The 17672-nt window shown below is 38.5% G+C and overlaps 1 protein-coding gene across 1 annotated transcript in view; it reads right to left on the bottom strand.

Moving 5' to 3' along the window:
* Positions 1-784: 784 nt before the first annotated feature.
* LOC126252024 (methanethiol oxidase-like) overlaps positions 785-17672 on the bottom strand; it is a 135860-nt gene continuing 118972 nt past the window's right edge. Inside the window, exons 9-11 of the mRNA XM_049952809.1 lie at positions 9954-10099; positions 9672-9794; positions 785-1158 (exon numbers count right to left, since the gene is read on the bottom strand). Of these exons, the coding sequence (XP_049808766.1) occupies positions 1107-1158; positions 9672-9794; positions 9954-10099 (321 nt within the window). The 3' untranslated portion in view covers positions 785-1106. The remainder of the gene's footprint in view (positions 1159-9671; positions 9795-9953; positions 10100-17672) is intronic.

Raw genomic sequence — 17672 nt, 5'->3', positions numbered from 1 at the left:
CACAAAAAATATGATTGTCAGAATGTGCTTAAATAAATCCACAACATTGGCACAGAATAACTGGGAGAGGAGATCTCTGAAGTTTGATGGGAACATGCATGAATAATGAGACCCCATGAAAGCTGACCATCCTATCTCCACCTCCAAGATGCAGGCTTTTGATTCAGCTGATGAAATTCATCTTATAGTTGATATTATGCAAACAGTAATGAACATGTAGAGTTGAGGGCTGGCCAGATGTTTTGCACGTCTACAAGTCAACAATTTAGTGATGCTCATAATGGGCCTTAGGGGTGTGTCCTTCTCGCGAACTTTTGGAAAGTGTAAAATAAATGTGATTGAGGTGCCCAAGAGAGATTTATTAATAAGATCCTGTTCCAATTGAGCAGCTCCTATGTCCTCCTGATTATTCTGGCTGTTGGGTCCACTGATAATTTTTGGTGCATTTCTCAAAGCTAGCTATCAAGATTTATTTCTCTTGCTCTATAGCATGAACTTTTTTGAGAACTTGATGATATTATGATGTCTGAAAGAGTCACATTCACCTACAGGCTAGCAGTGCAGCAGTTTAAACTGTTCAGACAACACTGACATTATGTAACAGTTATGACAGAACATTGCGTGAAAATGTCATGACTGCATAGCAGCTGAGGGTACCATTATGAAGAATTATTGTAAATTTAATATCTTGTGCATATAAATAAAATTTTGCAACAAATTACAAAAAGTATGTAGGTCAGATTGTTCTTACCACTTACTCATGCTGGAATAATTAACAGTGAGCTACACAGCAATGTGATTTATTTTTTCAACAGTGAAATACAAATTTTAAAATGAAACTTACAAAAAAATTCTAAAATCTCAGAGTACAGTTTCATTTAAATTAACAGAAAATAATGTTAAAGTGTTTACTGGTCATAAATGTTTTCTCTGTTATTTGCATAGATATCTACTCAAGTATTAGTTTGCTGATAAGTGCAGTTTTCCCATTATGGTGTGATTAATCCAGGTAAGCTGAAGCACGATGACAAACTATCACACAGGCAATTCCCCAAGTTTCTGTGAGGGCCTCGTTAGTACAACTTGTTTCATGGTGGATTTGCAGATCACTCATCGCACACCAGCCAAATGTCTGACGTACAGTCACCGCCAGGATACCTGCAACAAATAATATTTTTATTAGCTTGTGAATCTACAATATCAAGTGTAAGTGGTATGACAACTGATAATCCCAAATGACATACTTCACAATACTATTCAAGGTATCACATAACCTATCAATAATCAATTTCAAATCAGAACTACAACTAATGAGACAGAATATGTAGACAGGCACTCTCCCAACAGCACTCCTAATTTGCTGATTGGAAAGCTTTTAACTTAGAAGATTCCTATGTCAAAATCCTACACCAAATGTTGGAGCTGCTGCTTGAAGATTTAGTAGAGTATCTAGTAACCATACTGGATAGACAACTAAGTTCATGAAAATAGTTTACCAATATATTTGGTAAGATCAAGGTTACATGCAATACCAGGATGTAGCTCACTAGCACAAAGTTGATTGACATTGTGGGAGAGTGCATTCCCTCTGGTCCTGCATTCTTAGCAGCATGTGGAACAGTGATTAGGACACTTTACTCATATTTGGGAGGACAACAGTTCAAATCCCCATCTGGTCATCCAGATTTTGGGTTTTCTGTAATTTCCCTAAATCAGTCCAGGCAAATGCTGGGATGTTTCCTTTGAAAAGGGCCCTTCTGTAACAAGCATCTGGTCCATCTCTTTCTGTATAAGGACCACTTTCATGAGTGACTCAAAGGCTGTTTACCTGTCTGCCTTTTGTATATGTCAGACATCCGAAATATGTGTGAGGCTCGGATGGGACGTTTAGTTCTAATCTTCCTTTTTCTTAGCAGCAAAATATGGTCTCAATGTGCCACTATTCACAGCTTGTTTTAGTACAGTTAATGTGCACAATAAGTGTTGTGTTTGTGTGTGTGTGGGGGGGGGGGGGGAATTAGACTGTATCTAATATTACATTGAGGGTGCAGTGTCCTCCAGAAGATACGGGGACAGCCTACATAGAAGAGACCCGAGTTGCCTGCAACTTGGGTGCAACTGAGTTATGACAAGCTACATAGAAAAAGTGACAAGACCTACTTTATACTTCCACCTTATGTCATGCAAATAGTTCTAAGGTGGACATCCATCTGTCAAATGCACGTATAAGCCAACACATGGTTCCACTCTGACTGTATTGGCACAGCACCACAGGAAAACTATCAGACTACAGTCGCATCTAAGAACAGTCAAATTGGACATTCTGCAAGTTACGTTAGCCATCATTCACTGAATTCAGGACTCTCCAAGTGTTCAAAACCAGGTCAGTATAAGTCAACGCTGAACTATTGCCATAGGCTTCCTTCATACTACTGTTGTACATCAGAATGATATTCCAAGTGAATGCAAAAATTTTTATGGTTTCCCTAGGCAGTGCCAGAGCAGTATCTATATTGGAATGAGAACTCCACAGAACATTCGATGTTGCAGACAGCATGAACACACCATTGAGCCAAATTGCCACACACCACCTGAGTTGGAGGACCTAGATGATGAGGCAGCAAAGTGACGTCAAAGACAAGGGAGCATAATGTCATTCTGTTGAACATGTACAGGAGTAACAATGCCATGTAATATGCAGCAATGGCTTTCCCACATGGAAACTGTAGAAATAGCTAAAAGGAAAGCATGAAGAGCAGATTTGGGCACTGTGGCATGGTATAGAACACAGACAGGTTCCGGAAACTGGGGCACATTTGATCACTCTTGGCAAATGGTTACGTCATCGGTGTAGGCTGACCGGTACCGTGACTTCCACAGCTTAGTTTTATATGTGCCCTGCCAAGTACATTTTGTGAATACAGCACAGGCCTGCCTACCCACTCAGCAAATTGGTGATTTTTTCTGCTGACAGTTTGGGATTAGGTGCATTTGATGAAGCACATGTTCTATCATGACCTGCAGGAATTACCAGGTCATCTGAAATTTCCAGAAACAACCTTCACAGAAATTTCCAGATTTCAGAAAGCTCAGTTTAGCATTGCAAATAAATGTACAGGAGAGTGGAATTTTCAAAGTAACCTACATCTTGTATCTCTGGGTTTGGTGAGCTCACTGAATGAATACTCGACTCAATCATTTTTTTACAGGACACAGAATTTGCAAAGTCATCTTGAATACTTTGGCTTTAAAGGAAGATGCAGAGTGCAGGAATGAGGTGGTACAGGCTACGTCACATATTATTGAAGAAGTCCACAAAGGTGGTGGCCAGGGAGGATTCCCAGCATATATTTAGGTAACAAATGTTCATACACTTGATTCAGTCCATAACTTTGCCACCTAATTTAGGTATGTAATTTCTTATTTTGGTTTTACATCTTTGGTATGAAACTGTCATCCTCAGTAACAAAAACATTGTATTAGTTGATTATATCACTCGCCATTTAGATGGAAAAGAATAAACAATGAGATTGAAGTACAAAACAATAGGCCTACTGATTTAAAAAGTTGATGAGAATGCCACAAATTGCCGTGAAACAGTTTGAACTCTTTCTCAAAGAAGTGTTACCATGAATCAAAACATTTTCATTGGGATTTAGGAAACTAGCATTTACCCAATACAATGAACTTGATCAACACTAGTCTTTCTCCCTACAAAACAAAGTGTGAGGATATGTAACGAACATATGCTTGTTACCTAAACAAGCCTGGTTCAATGAATATGTCTAAGAATTACTCCCAAAACTCTTCAGTTAAACCTGAAGGTATTTTAGTCATTCATGGTCTGAATTTAGAAATGTTTTAGGTGCACGAGAAGTGAATGTCATAGCAATAATATTTTACAAAGCTGTTACAAGAAAAGAGTTAATATTTGTCGAGGTTTACTTTATTATGAAAAATCCCTTGATAGGATACATCAAAAAATACTGAAATTCTTAAAAAGGATAAAATTTTTATCAGAGAGGTTTATCCCTGTTGTAGAGATAATCTAGTTCTGAATTAAGGCAGTGTAGAAGACACTAAATAATGAACAACTCCATAACCATAGGAAAAGCTGTCTCACAATCTACAATCACTACACTACAACTTCAAACTGAGAATAATGATACCTTCCCCATTCAATCTGTTGACATGTGTTTTTATATATGTGCAATTTTTTAGGAAACTTTGCAGTTTCTTCTACTATTTCACTCTGATAAAAATTTTGATCAATAGATCAATAAGGACTGAACATACAGATCTCTTTTTAACATATCTACTGTGGAGAAAACATGCCTCCCCTGGAAGACACCCTACTGCTGACATTTCCAGTACATTTTATGTGGTGGTTTCATATTGTGTTGCTTTGATGTCAAAGTGGAGTAATGCAAGAAATTTTCATACATTGAAACCATCTGCAAAATATTTAGTTGGAAGTGATACCCTAAACACAATACTTATTAGTTTCTTACCTGCAGTTATTTATAGCACTGCTTCTTGGGACACTATTTCAAGACAATCACATTCTATTTGGCGCAATTGCTAACCAATACACAGCATATGTGTTGCCTATTCTATTAATCATAAGATATGTGAACAGACCCCCCATGAAGGCCATTGAACATTGTTAGATATGTCTGTCAAACTAGCACAACACAGTATAATGAGCACCTAACAATCTTTCTCAAAACTTACTAGAGAGAGTGATTTCCAATTGTAAATCTAAAATACTATGTTGTACCACATTAAAACTGTATTCGCTGTTAAATGATCACAATACACCTTCCACATAATCATGTAACATATTTTGCATGTGAAAGTCACTTATAAATTGCATTGTAAGAAAGTACAGAAAAAATAGTTTCAAGATCATTCCTCTAATCAAATAGCAGTTGAGGGAAACAATACATACAATATCTGATGGTCATGCACTTCCACATAAGCATGCAGCCTCTTGTCAATAGTTTCTAGAGGCCCCATTGAATTCACTCTTTCAATGAAAACTAAACTTAATGACATAGTAAATGAAATCTCTATAAAGGTCTGTAACCGTACTATCTGTGCACCAAATCACACAATTTTCAACTGCTGCATCAAGAAGCTTCTGGTTCTCTCCTGTAAGAGGCATGCAGAATTTAGATGGAATTATCTATATCCAGTTAATAGCCTTTAAGTCTGTCTGCTATTGATCTGCTCTAGTTGTTTTCTTACATTTCACATGTAAAACCCAGCATTCAATGAAATTGATGTAAAAGAGTATCTGGAGACAAGGATTTGACCACTGTACAAGAAAACTCTTAAGATTTTAGACTGACTTAAATGAACACCCTGTACGGGACCTAATTACCTAACAGTGTGCTATCTTCTTTGGATATTTCAAATCTCATGTTTACAGTCCGAAATAAATCACTGTCTGTGCTGTATGGTTGAATAACACATGTCTTAACAGCCCATTAATGCAGATTTCAGAACAAGCCTTTTATTTACTCATTCATTTTAAATTCTGAAAGGAAAATAGTAATTCTCTTCCAACTATAGATGCAGCTTGGTTTTGTTTATGCAGATGGTTGTGATTTATTATTATTATTTCTTTACTTTCTCAGACGTTAAGTCTGGTTAAAAATGGAAAGTGACGCGGACCTTGATCAAGCGTCACTTCCTTTTAACTGTACGGTATATGTTATATTGCATTTAGGAACTTTCGGGTAATTGAACATGTATCAATAATTACAGATTTCTGTAGTTGTGTATATAAGTTTGGATGTAGCTGTATTGCGTTGATGTACTGGTGGATATTGTGTGGTATGACTCCTGTAGTTGATAGTATAATTGGTATAATGTCAACTTTATCCTGATGCCACATGTCTTTGACTTCCTCAGCCAGTTGGATGTATTTTTCAATTTTTTCTCCTGTTTTCTTCTGTATATTTGTTGTATTGGGTATGGATATTTTGATTAGTTGTGTTAATTTCTTCTTTTTATTGGTGAGTATGATGTCAGGTTTGTTATGTGGTGGTGTTTTCTGTTTTATCTGTTATAATGGTTCTGTTCCAGTATAATTTGTATTCATCATTCTCCAGTACATTTTGTGGTCCATACTTGTATGTGGGAACATGTTGTTTTATTAGTTTATGTTGTAAGGCAAGCTGTTGATGTATTATTTTTGCTACATTGTCATGTCTTCTGGGGTATTCTGTATTTGCTAGTATTGTACATCCGCTTGTGATGTGATCTACTGTTTCTATTTGTTGTTTGCAAAGTCTGCATTTATCTGTTGTGGTATTGGGATCTTTAATAATATGCTTACTGTAATATCTGGTGTTTATTGTTTGATCCTGTATTGCAATCATGAATCCTTCCGTCTCACTGTATATATTGCCTTTTCTTAGCCATGTGTTGGATGCGTCTTGATCGATGTGTGGCTGTGTTAGATGATACGGGTGCTTGCCATGTAGTGCCTTCCCCTTCCAATTTAATTTCTTCGTATTTGTTGATGTTAAGTGATCTAAAAGGTTGTAGAAGTGGTTATGAAATTGTAGTGGTGTAGCCGATGTATTTATATGAGTGATTGCTTTGTGTATTTTGCTAGTTTCTACTCGTTCTAGAAAGAATTTTCTTAAATTGTCTACCTGTCCATAATGTAGGTTTTTTATGTCGATGAATCCCCTTCCTCCTTCCTTTCTGCTTAATGTGAATCTTTCTGTTGCTGAATGTATGTGATGTATTCTATATTTGTGGCATTGCGATCGTGTAAGTGTATTTAGTGCTTCTAGGTCTGTGTTACTCCATTTCACTACTCCAAATGAGTAGGTCAATATTGGTATAGCATAAGTATTTATAGCTTTTGTCTTGTTTCTTGCTGTCAATTCTGTTTTCAGTATTTTTGTTAGTCTTTGTCTATATTTTTCTTTTAGTTCTTCTTTGATATTTGTATTATCTATTCCTATTTTTTGTCTGTATCCTAGATATCTGTTTTTTCCATTGCTTCTATGGAGTCACTGTGGTTATTCAATATGTAATCTTCTTGTTTAGTGTGTTTTCACTTGACTATGCTATTTTTCTTACATTTGTCTGTTCCAAAAGCCATATTTATATCATTGCTGAATACTTCTGTTATCTTTAGTAATTGGTTGAGTTGTTGATTGGTTGGTTGCTGCCAGTAGTTTTAGATCATCCATGTATAGCAAATGTGTGATTTTGTGTGGGTATGTTCCAGTAATATTATATCCGTAATTTGTATTATTTAACATGTTGGATAGTGGGTTCAGAGCAAGACAGAACCAGAAAGGACTTAATGAGTCTCCTTGGTATATTCCACGCTTAATCTGTATTGGCTGTGATGTGATATTATTTGAATTTGTTTGGATATTAAGTGTGGTTTTCCAGTTTTTCATTACTATGTTTAGGAACTGTATCAATTTAGGTTATTATTTTATTATTATTATTATTGTAGCAGCAACTGCCAGGATAAGGTGAGGGTCAGTTCAAAAATAACATGCATCAAGGACTGCAAGCATTTTGTTTTACTAAATATACTTCAGAAACTCCAGTGCTCTCTTACATTACTGTATCAAACCTGATACAAGATACCTTGTATTGAACTTGCTAACAAAACATCTGTCAACCACATTTGTGTCCGATTCCACGTGCAGAACTAAAGAGGGAGGAGGGAAGGAACAAATGAAGGAAGAGAAAATACAGAAGAGGAGTGGAAAAGAATGCTCAGCATAAAGTAATATTTTTGATCTTAATGACACCACAAAAGTGGGAACAAATGGAACAACAAGGAGTAAGAAGGGGTGCAGCCACATCAGTGAGGAAGTGATGTTAACAACGAAAAGGAAGATGGTTAAGCAAATAATATTTGAGGACAGAACAGACCAAAAAATGCTTCAATTCATGATGCTTTTACTGTTGTTACTGCATTCATAAACTAATGGTTGGAGGTGATAATATCCTTCACAAAACCTCTACTGGGGAGCTCCATTTTATAGGCACCAATTTTAGATTGTAGTATTGAGACATTTAGGATGAACTGATGAACCAACATTCCATAAAGATGTCAGTCACTCTAATTTACAAAGAAGTTACTGTTCATTAAAGGCCCATGGTGACTTTCCTATGTTAAGTGAACAGAGTACAAGAAGAAAATAGTCATATTTCATGAAGAGTGAAACAATATTGCAATATTGTTTGTATTTTTCTGTTTGCTACGTTCTTGAACAATTATTAATTTCCCCAGCCCTTTAGTTTCCATTCATGTAAAGCATTTTTGGTTTATTTGTAATGTTAAACCTGTGTAAAATCATAAGCTTTTGATATAGTCCTCCATTATCCTGATTAGAAACAACTGACTGTTTGGCTGCTGTTATGGCAACCTCTTGAGCAGAACCAATGGCAAAAGACACCTTGAACTAGTCTATTCTGTAGTGAATGTTCTGTTTTAAATGTGCTTGAAGCAAAAGTCCCAATCATATAAATGAGTATGGGAAACAAAGTAAAGCCACACAGATGCTATACTGAGGTCCACGGCTGTGATTGCTAATATGGATGATGATTAGAATTGGGACCATGCTCCCAATACTCTAGTGAGCACAAGCAGATATTAACAGACAATGTCAGATTCCTTCACAAGATCAAGAACTTCTATTCCTATTTTTCACACATTTTGGGAGTCGCCAATGAAAAGAAGTTACTTGATAAACTTATATGGTGAAACAATTTTAGGAATGGCTTCTAACAGCTTCTGAAGGGGACAAATGATCTACTTTTCTCATCCAAACACATTTCATCATATTTGTCACATCATTACTAGTTTCCTAATTTACTGAAATTTTAATTGAAGATGCATATATTTGCTGAAATGTTGAACAACAAGAGTAGCATATGAAGACTATTTGTTGCAACAATAGGCAGTAGCCAATCTCATAAACTATTCTTCGAACATTTATCTTTTGTGAGAGAATCAAATATTAAGGAATGATTATTAAATAGAGAAGTACGTAAAATAAAAAACTGAAGACCATCAGTGAAAGAAAGAAGTCCTCACCAAAAAGAGACAAACCTGATAAAATCTCACTCTTTCAGTTTTTAAATTTCCATTCAACATAGTTCTGTAGAAGGTTACTTAGTTCGCTTTTCAATAACTGTGACTAATGATGTTCACTAATCTTTCATACTCTTAGCTTCTGAAGAACAACAACTCAAAAGTTTAATAAGGGTTCAAATGGCTCTGAGCACTATGGGACTTAACATCCGAGGTCATCAGTCCCCTAGAACTTAGAACTATTTAAACCTAAACAACCTAAGGACATCACACACACATCCATGCCCGAGGCAGGATTCGGACCTGCGACCGTAGCGGTAGTGTGGATCCAGACTGAAGTGCCTATAACCGCTCAGCCACAATGGCCGGCAAAAGTTTAATAACTGCACATATTATTCAATAATGGATAACTGTCTTGCAACTACTTCACATTAAATACTGATTTAACTTTTATAACATGTGTTAACTCTATAGCAAAATTTTCAAACATTATCTCTCCCACAGTTGTGACTGTTGTTAACAACATTGACAGTATTCATTACATATTAACATTGTTTGATAGCAATTTTGAGATCACAGTACTCACCGAATCTCATGTGCACTGACGGGTCCACCTGTTTCATCTCTGAACTCCACAAGGAAGTCTTTATCTAGAGTGAGCCCCCCTTTCTCTGTGTTTACATGTAGTTTCAGCATGTATGAACCATGTCTGCAAAGAAATGGAAAATGTATGAAAACTGGTATACTTATACCATCAGTAACATTGCTTATAACTCTCTTCATGGCACATGTGTTATACAGCAATACAACACTTACACATTTGAGATTGTCAGTGTAATAAGGAAAAAAAGACTGAATTTATACATACTTGACCATATCAGGATAGAACTGCCAGTCCCAAGCACTGTGTAAAGATGAGGTGACATATAACCTTTTTCCATCCAAACTAAGTTGCAGCATTTGTGGTGAACCATACAGTCTTTTTCCTTTTACAAACAATGGATCAGGCTGTTCCTAGTTGCAAGAAAATGTATTGAAATAGACTTTTAATCACACATAATACACATGCTGTGAATTTATTGAATTGTTTTGCAATATAGGAAAAATTATCCATTATTAATTTATAAATAAACTATACTAGTGAACACAAAGCATTTCAGATCATATGCACCAGGAATATCCACTTTTCTATTAAGAGCACCAGATGCCAGCACCAATGAGCCCAAAAAATTTAAAATTATGCTACAGAGTGTTCCATACTTGATTAATAAAGTACAACAAGTTGGCAAATATCCAAGAAGTAACACACTTCACTTATGTATTGTGAATAAACTTGGCTGCAAGACTGAACAGACTCATATGTAGCCTTCTGAATCCCAGCAATATGAAAACAAATATAATTTTAACATTTTTCATAAAAGTTGCCTTTGTTATCAGAATGAGCAATGAATACTTGAAGACATTGGCCAAAAGTAAATTTTCAATTGGTTTTGGGGGGCTGGTTTTTGTTTGGAATAAAATTTTAGAATATTTCACAAAACAAACTTTTATCATAATAGTAAGCAATGAATACAAGAAGAAACGGGCAAAATGTAAACAATAAATTGTTTTAAGAAGATAGTTTACTTTGGAACCAGTAGGACACAGAGTTTCCAACCTCCCATCATTCCATGTGACACATTTGAAACCAAATTCACATTTTTCCTAGACAGTCCCACTTCTCTAAACTTTTATGAACTTTTAATGCCTAAAACAAATTATAGTCCTAAAAAACAAGCTAAAATGTGCTTAAAATATAATAAATTTGATATCAAAACTACATGCTGTCCTTGTGGTTCCATTTCAAAACCTCTCATAAAAGCAGCAGTACAGTATGAAATTTACGTTACAATGACATTGTATATTGACTTTGTAAAGGGACATCCTAACACTACTTTTCCTCAATAATAGTAGTCAATGCCAGTAAAATTTTTTGAATTTTGGACAGGTCAATATTATCTCAGCTGTTTTACTGAAAAGATTCATATAATTTTATACACAATGTGATATATTTCAAGCTACAATTTATGAACAGGAATTACTTTCTTTTTATTGTTACAATCGATATGCACTTGCTCTGAATGTACAGTCTTTTTTTGAAACATTTGAAATTAAGAATTGTTTGGTACACTTGAAATTTCTATAATTGATTATACAATCTAGTATTGTTTATTATGTTTATTTCTGGATTCATTTATGAAATGATAATTGAAACTAATATAAATTCATAAGACCGTGTGCTACACAAAAATGTGACAAAATAAATTAATGTAATAACAAAAATTCTGCAATGACAATTTTCAAAATTATTTAGATCATTTGAACCATGAGAACCTAAAATGTGAGAATTTCAGCTTCAAGAATGAGACCCCTAGGCAAGAACAACTGGAGCCATCTCTAAAAGATAAGGAAACTGAAAAGTTTATTGTAATCTTACTCCTGTCAAATCTTCAGATGAGACTTTGCACATTGGTGAGCAATAGCAGCAACTAGGAAGGAGACTGTAATAACTGTTCTGAATGTCAATGATCTCCTCAGTATGGACACATTAACAAAAGCCGCACATCACTATCTCCTACAATCACATAGCACAATCTCTGCATCGACTATTACTTTGAATGCTGTAATTGACTGCTACAATGCATTATATTCATAGAAGTATCTCAGTGTACCACTACGTGTGTCTGTCTTGCAACAGAATTGGTGTTGCATGCTAAAGGCACTGGTAGGTATTTAAATAAAAAAAAATTAATAAAATGGTAATTTCAGGCAGAAACCACTTTTACTCGAAGGGTTTATTTAAGTAATTATAAAATTGTGGCTGTATACTATAGAAAGATGTCCAAAAGAATTGTGGTGTAGACATTTATAACATAAATAATGAGTAGTGTGGGAGATGGCTTTGAATCAACAGCAGTAACAATAAAGATAGGCCAGCTCAGGTTAATAATATTTGATCAATGTAAGTAATTGGACAGTGATGATTAATTCTGTCATTACAACTTCAGGATAAAATCCCTGGCTTGGAAAAAAGCTATAAAATTAGGAGACCTGAATATAAGCTTTTTAAGCTAAAATATAAATTACATTAGGTATTCTGTCTTGTTATAATGCTACAACTGTACCCAAATAATGTTGTCACCAACAAAAATAACACGTACCTCACAGATTTACATTGACCATGTTACATATTTAAAGAAAGAAATTGGAGTTAGAACTATTGAAAACCATCTCTCTAATCATACACCTCCACTTATCCAGATTAATACAGATCATGGAACAATGTCACATGGTGACTTACTTGTTAAAGAACAATTGACCATAATGAAAGTAAGGAAGTCCCTGCACACAAATTGGTAGCAGGTATATGAAACATTTAATACCAATGAAAAGTGTAGGCATTTATTTGAAATATTGGGCCAGAATTTGAATCAGACATGTAAAATTGTAAATATTTTAAGAGAATCAGAAAATTCGAAGAGTTTTAAAATGCTTACGAACATAGTTAAGTAAAATGAAAACATGAAGGAGATAGGTATTCTATACAGAGAGAAAAAACTGCAGTGCTTTCTAACAAAGTACAGAACTTGCAGAAAATTATACAGGAGAAACACCAGTGAATCCAAAAGCACAGTCTTAGGCTGACTGGATAACCATCTGAAGATAACCAGAGGGCTTTAAAACTAATAAGTTCCATTTGAAATGTTATGTGCTTCATGTGGATAGTAAACTATTTTAGAAAGAAATCCAGTAATGTCATAGTAGTGTGTACATAAGAAAGTAGTTGGTGGGCCCATACACAATGGCAAGGGGAAATGTACAACGTGACATACCAGCCAATAGCGTCCTTCAGCTGCATCTGTTGTATGCACTTTGTGGTACAAATAGAAAATTTAGCACCTATTTTCATGTCAGCTAAGGCATGATGAGAGTCATCATCATCAGGATTTCCTTCCAGCAAGCCAGGTAGGAACTTTGTGAACAATACGCCTCCATTGGTTTCTGTCCTGGTATAGCTTTTCCCTCTTCACCACATCCCATGTTACTCCTCTCCTCTTGAGATCTTCCTTAACCTGGTCTGTCCATCTCTTTCTAGGCCGCCCAATTGGTCTTCTCCCTGGTACCTCCATCTCCAAATACTGGCGTGGAGTTCAAGTCAGTTGCATTCGCTTCACATGACCGAACCACTTCAATCTCGAAGCACTCATTCTCTCCTCTGTAGTCAATGTCACCTGCAGGTCTCTCCTTACATAATCATTACTGACTCCGTCTCTCCTAGTTTTTTGTAGAGGTGACCTAAGGGACTTCATTTCACATGCTTGTATTCAACTCTCTTCTCTCTTATTTATGACACAGGCCTCTAGACTATACATCAGGATTGGCAGGAGATAAGTTTTATACATGGTCTGTTTGTCTCTTTGAGGGACCTCCTTGTCCCAGATTAGATTTTGTACTTGTGGAAGAAGCTAGATCCTTTTGTTATTCTGTTTAAGACTTCTAGTTTGGAACTTCCATCGCATGATGTGATGCTACCCAGAGAATTGAAGCTTTTTCACACATTCGACCTTCTCCCCCTCTAGTATGGTGTGACAAGGTGCGGGTGTCCTGCTCATCTTCATTGCCACTGTCTTGTTCCTACTCACAGTTAACTTGAATTTTTTAAATTTTGTGTTCCAGTAATCTAGTCTCCTCTGAACCTCCTTTTCCGTCTCTCCCTAAATGGTGATGTCATCAACAAACAAAAGTGTTGAGATCTTCATTTTCTTCTTCCTTCATTTCTTTCATGATTGTGTCCATAAGTGTAATGAAGAGTAATGGGGAGAGCAAACAGCCTTGCTGAGCATCTCTCTTCGTCTTAAACCATTTTGATCTTCCACCTCGTACTTGTACACTGCTCTCACAACCATTGTACAGCATCTGGACTTTTTAAATTAATAAATCAGGATCATTATGTTTTCTCAAGCATTCCCATATTTTATACCTTGGTACACTGTCATATGCTTTTTCCAAATCCACAAACACCACTATCAAGTCCTTTCCCTTTTTCCAGTATTTCTCCATTAACTGATGGAGAGATAAAATTAGATCTACTGTTCCCCTATTACTTCTGAACCCATGCTGTTGTTCCTCAAATTTGTGTTCTAGAATTTTCTGCAATCTTTTTTCTATGACCTTTTCCATTATCTTAAGGCAGTGTGAGAACAGTGAGATTCCTCGGCAGTTGGTGCATTTCCTTCCATTACCTTTCTTGCACAATGGTATTATAATATTTTCTTACATTCATCTGGCACTTTGTTTTCTTTCCATACCACCCCCAGCACCCAGTGTAACCATGTATTCCGTGGATTCCTGCGGCTTTAATCATATCCGCTGTCAGCTCATCTACTCCAGCCGCCTTCCCACTTTTCATCTGTTCCAGGGAATTCTCTGTTTCTAACCAAGATATTGGCTCATGCTCTTCCTCTAATTCAATGAATTCAGTGTCACTTTCTTGTGCACCTTCCCCATTCAGTAAGATTTCAAAATAATTCTTCATCTCTTCTCTGATACCTTCCATGTCACCGATAATATCCGCATTCTCTGTTTCAATCGCTTTTATGTCTTCTTTATCAGATCTTTTACTTTTCAATAACCCTTATAGCAGTTTTTAGTTCCCTGTGCTAGCCTGCTCTAGTTTCTGGGTGAACACTTCCCAGTTCTCCTCTCTCTCTCTCTCTCTCTCTCTCTCTCTCTCTCTCACTCTCTCTCTCTCTCTCTCTCTCCCCAAGCATTAATCCTGACTTGCGGGCTCTGCTGTTTTCCTACATCTCCTCCATTTCCCCCTGTCATTGACATCTTCTGGTCTTAAGCCAACAACATGCATGTCTCCCCTGATGTTGTCAGTCCATCTCTTTGACAGTCTTCCTGGTGGTCTTGTTCCTCCTGGGTTGATGTGGAGCACTGTTTTTGCCACTGAGTTGTCTTGCTTTCTCATGACGTGGCCGTACCAGTGGAGACGGGCTTCCCTCACTTTGTCAGTGATCAGTGTGACACCAAACCTTTGCTGGGCACTGTATTTTTTACACGGTCACATCACATCAGCCCCATGGACCATCGAAGCATCTTCATCTCCATAGTGTGTAACATAGAGCGACACTCAGTCCCATACATTGCTCCTGGGTGTACCGTGGTCTTATATACTTTTTCCTTTAGATACTGAGGCATCTTTTTATGCAGAGGATCCAGTGACCTGTCTCCACTTGAGCCAAGCTGCATTCACCCTCATTCGAGTATCAAGAGTTGTGTCACAGTCTGAGGTGACTTAAAATGTATGGTCTTCTGCAGGTCTTGTTTGCCAATACTTATGGTGCCTCTGGTTTGGGAGTCGCATCCTAGGTACTCTATCTTCTGGACATTGAGGTGCAGTCCATTTTCAGCCAGTCTGTCCACGTTTGAACCTGGCGCTGGAGTTCAGGGCAAGCTTGGTTGGCAAGTACCACATCATCTGCATAAAGAAGGGTCCTGGGATGTGAAGCCTGTATGCCAGCTGTTGCTGTATCCATGCAAAGGATGAATAGCAATGGTGAAAGGGCAGAGCCCTGATGAACACCCACAGTGATATCAAAGGGTGAAGAAATTCCAGCAGGATCCCGAACAACACTAGTGGAATTATGGTACAAAAGTTGCACCCAGCTTACATACTGTTCAGGGATGCCATGGCAGCAAAGAGCTCACCAAATACACTCCTGCAAATTGAAATAAGAACACCGTGAATTCATTGTCCCAGGAAGGGGAAACTTTATTGACACATTCCTGGGGTCAGATACATCACATGATCACACTGACAGAACCACAGGCACATAGACACAGGCAACAGAGCATGCACAATGTCGGCACTAGTACAGTGTATATCCACCTTTCGCAGCAATTCAGGCTGCTATTCTCCCATGGAGACGATCGTAGAGATGCTGGATGTAGTCCTGTGGAACGGCTTGCCATGCCATTTCCACCTGGCGCCTCAGTTGGACCAGCGTTCGTGCTGGACGTGCAGACCGCGTGAGACGACGCTTCATCCAGTCCCAAACATGCTCAATGGGGGACAGATCCGGAGATCTTGCTGGCCAGGGTAGTTGACTTACACCTTCTAGAGCACGTTGGGTGGCACGGGATACATGCGGACGTGCATTGTCCTGTTGGAACAGCAAGTTCCCTTGCCGGTCTAGGAATGGTAGAACGATGGGTTCGATGACGGTTTGGATGTACCGTGCACTATTCAGTGTCCCCTCGACGATCACCAGTGGTGTACGGCCAGTGTAGGAGATCGCTCCCCACACCATGATGCCGGGTGTTGGCCCTGTGTGCCTCGGTCGTATGCAGTCCTGATTGTGGCGCTCACCTGCACGGCGCCAAACACGCATACGACCATCATTGGCACCAAGGCAGAAGCAACTCTCATCGCTGAAGACGACACGTCTCCATTCGTCCCTCCATTCACGCCTGTCGCGACACCACTGGAGGCGGGCTGCACGATGTTGGGGCGTGAGCGGAAGACGGCCTAACGGTGTGCGGGACCGTAGCCCAGCTTCATGGAGACGGTTGCGAATGGTCCTCGCCGATACCCCAGGAGCAACAGTGTCCCTAATTTGCTGGGAAGTGGCAGTGCGGTCCCCTACGGCACTGCGTAGGATCCTACGGTCTTGGCGTGCATCCGTGCGTCGCTGCGGTCCGGTCCCAGGTCGACTGGCACGTGCGCCTTCCGCCGACCACTGGCGACAACATCGATGTACTGTGGAGACCTCACGCCCCACGTGTTGAGCAATTCGGTGGTACGTCCACCCGGCCTCCCGCATGCCCACTATACGCCCTCGCTCAAAGTCCGTCAACTGCACATACGGTTCACGTCCACACTGTCGCGGCATGCTACCAGTGTTAAAGACTGCGATGGAGCTCCGTATGCCACGGCAAACTGGCTGACACTGACGGCGGCGGTGCACAAATGCTGCGCAGCTAGCGCCATTCGACGGCCAACACCGCGGTTCCTGGTGTGTCCGCTGTGCCGTGCGTGTGATCATTGCTTGTACAGCCCTCTCGCAGTGTCCGGAGCAAGTATGGTGGGTCTGACACACCGGTGTCAATGTGTTCTTTTTTCCATTTCCAGGAGTGTAATATCATGTGGGAGACAATTGAAAGCCTTTTCTGGGTCCAGAAACACCATGTGTACACTCTTCTGTCTGTCTCTGTGTTTTTCCATCAAAAGGCGCGTGGCATGGATAGCATCGATGGTGCTGCAACCCTTAACAAATCCACACTGGTTTGGTGTTGCTGAGAGAATACCTCAGTCTGCTAGCAAGTACCCATTCAAAGATCTTTAAAGTATGACAGAGGAGTTGAATAGGGCGATAAGTCAAGCAATCATTCGCGTCTCCTTTTCCCTTCCAGATTGGAACTGTTATGCTAGTTGTCCATGCTTGTGGAAGTTGTTTTTCGGTGATGATTCGGTTGAAGAGTGAGGCAAGGAATTCTGAAGCAGGCTTTCCGAGCATTTTCCAGATTTCCACGGGTAGGTCAT

Source organism: Schistocerca nitens, chromosome 4, assembly GCF_023898315.1.
Source record: "Schistocerca nitens isolate TAMUIC-IGC-003100 chromosome 4, iqSchNite1.1, whole genome shotgun sequence".
NCBI classification, from domain to species: domain Eukaryota; kingdom Metazoa; phylum Arthropoda; class Insecta; order Orthoptera; family Acrididae; genus Schistocerca; species Schistocerca nitens.
The sequence above is the reverse complement of the archived record's forward strand: the minus strand, read 5'-3'. Positions and strand labels throughout refer to the sequence as shown.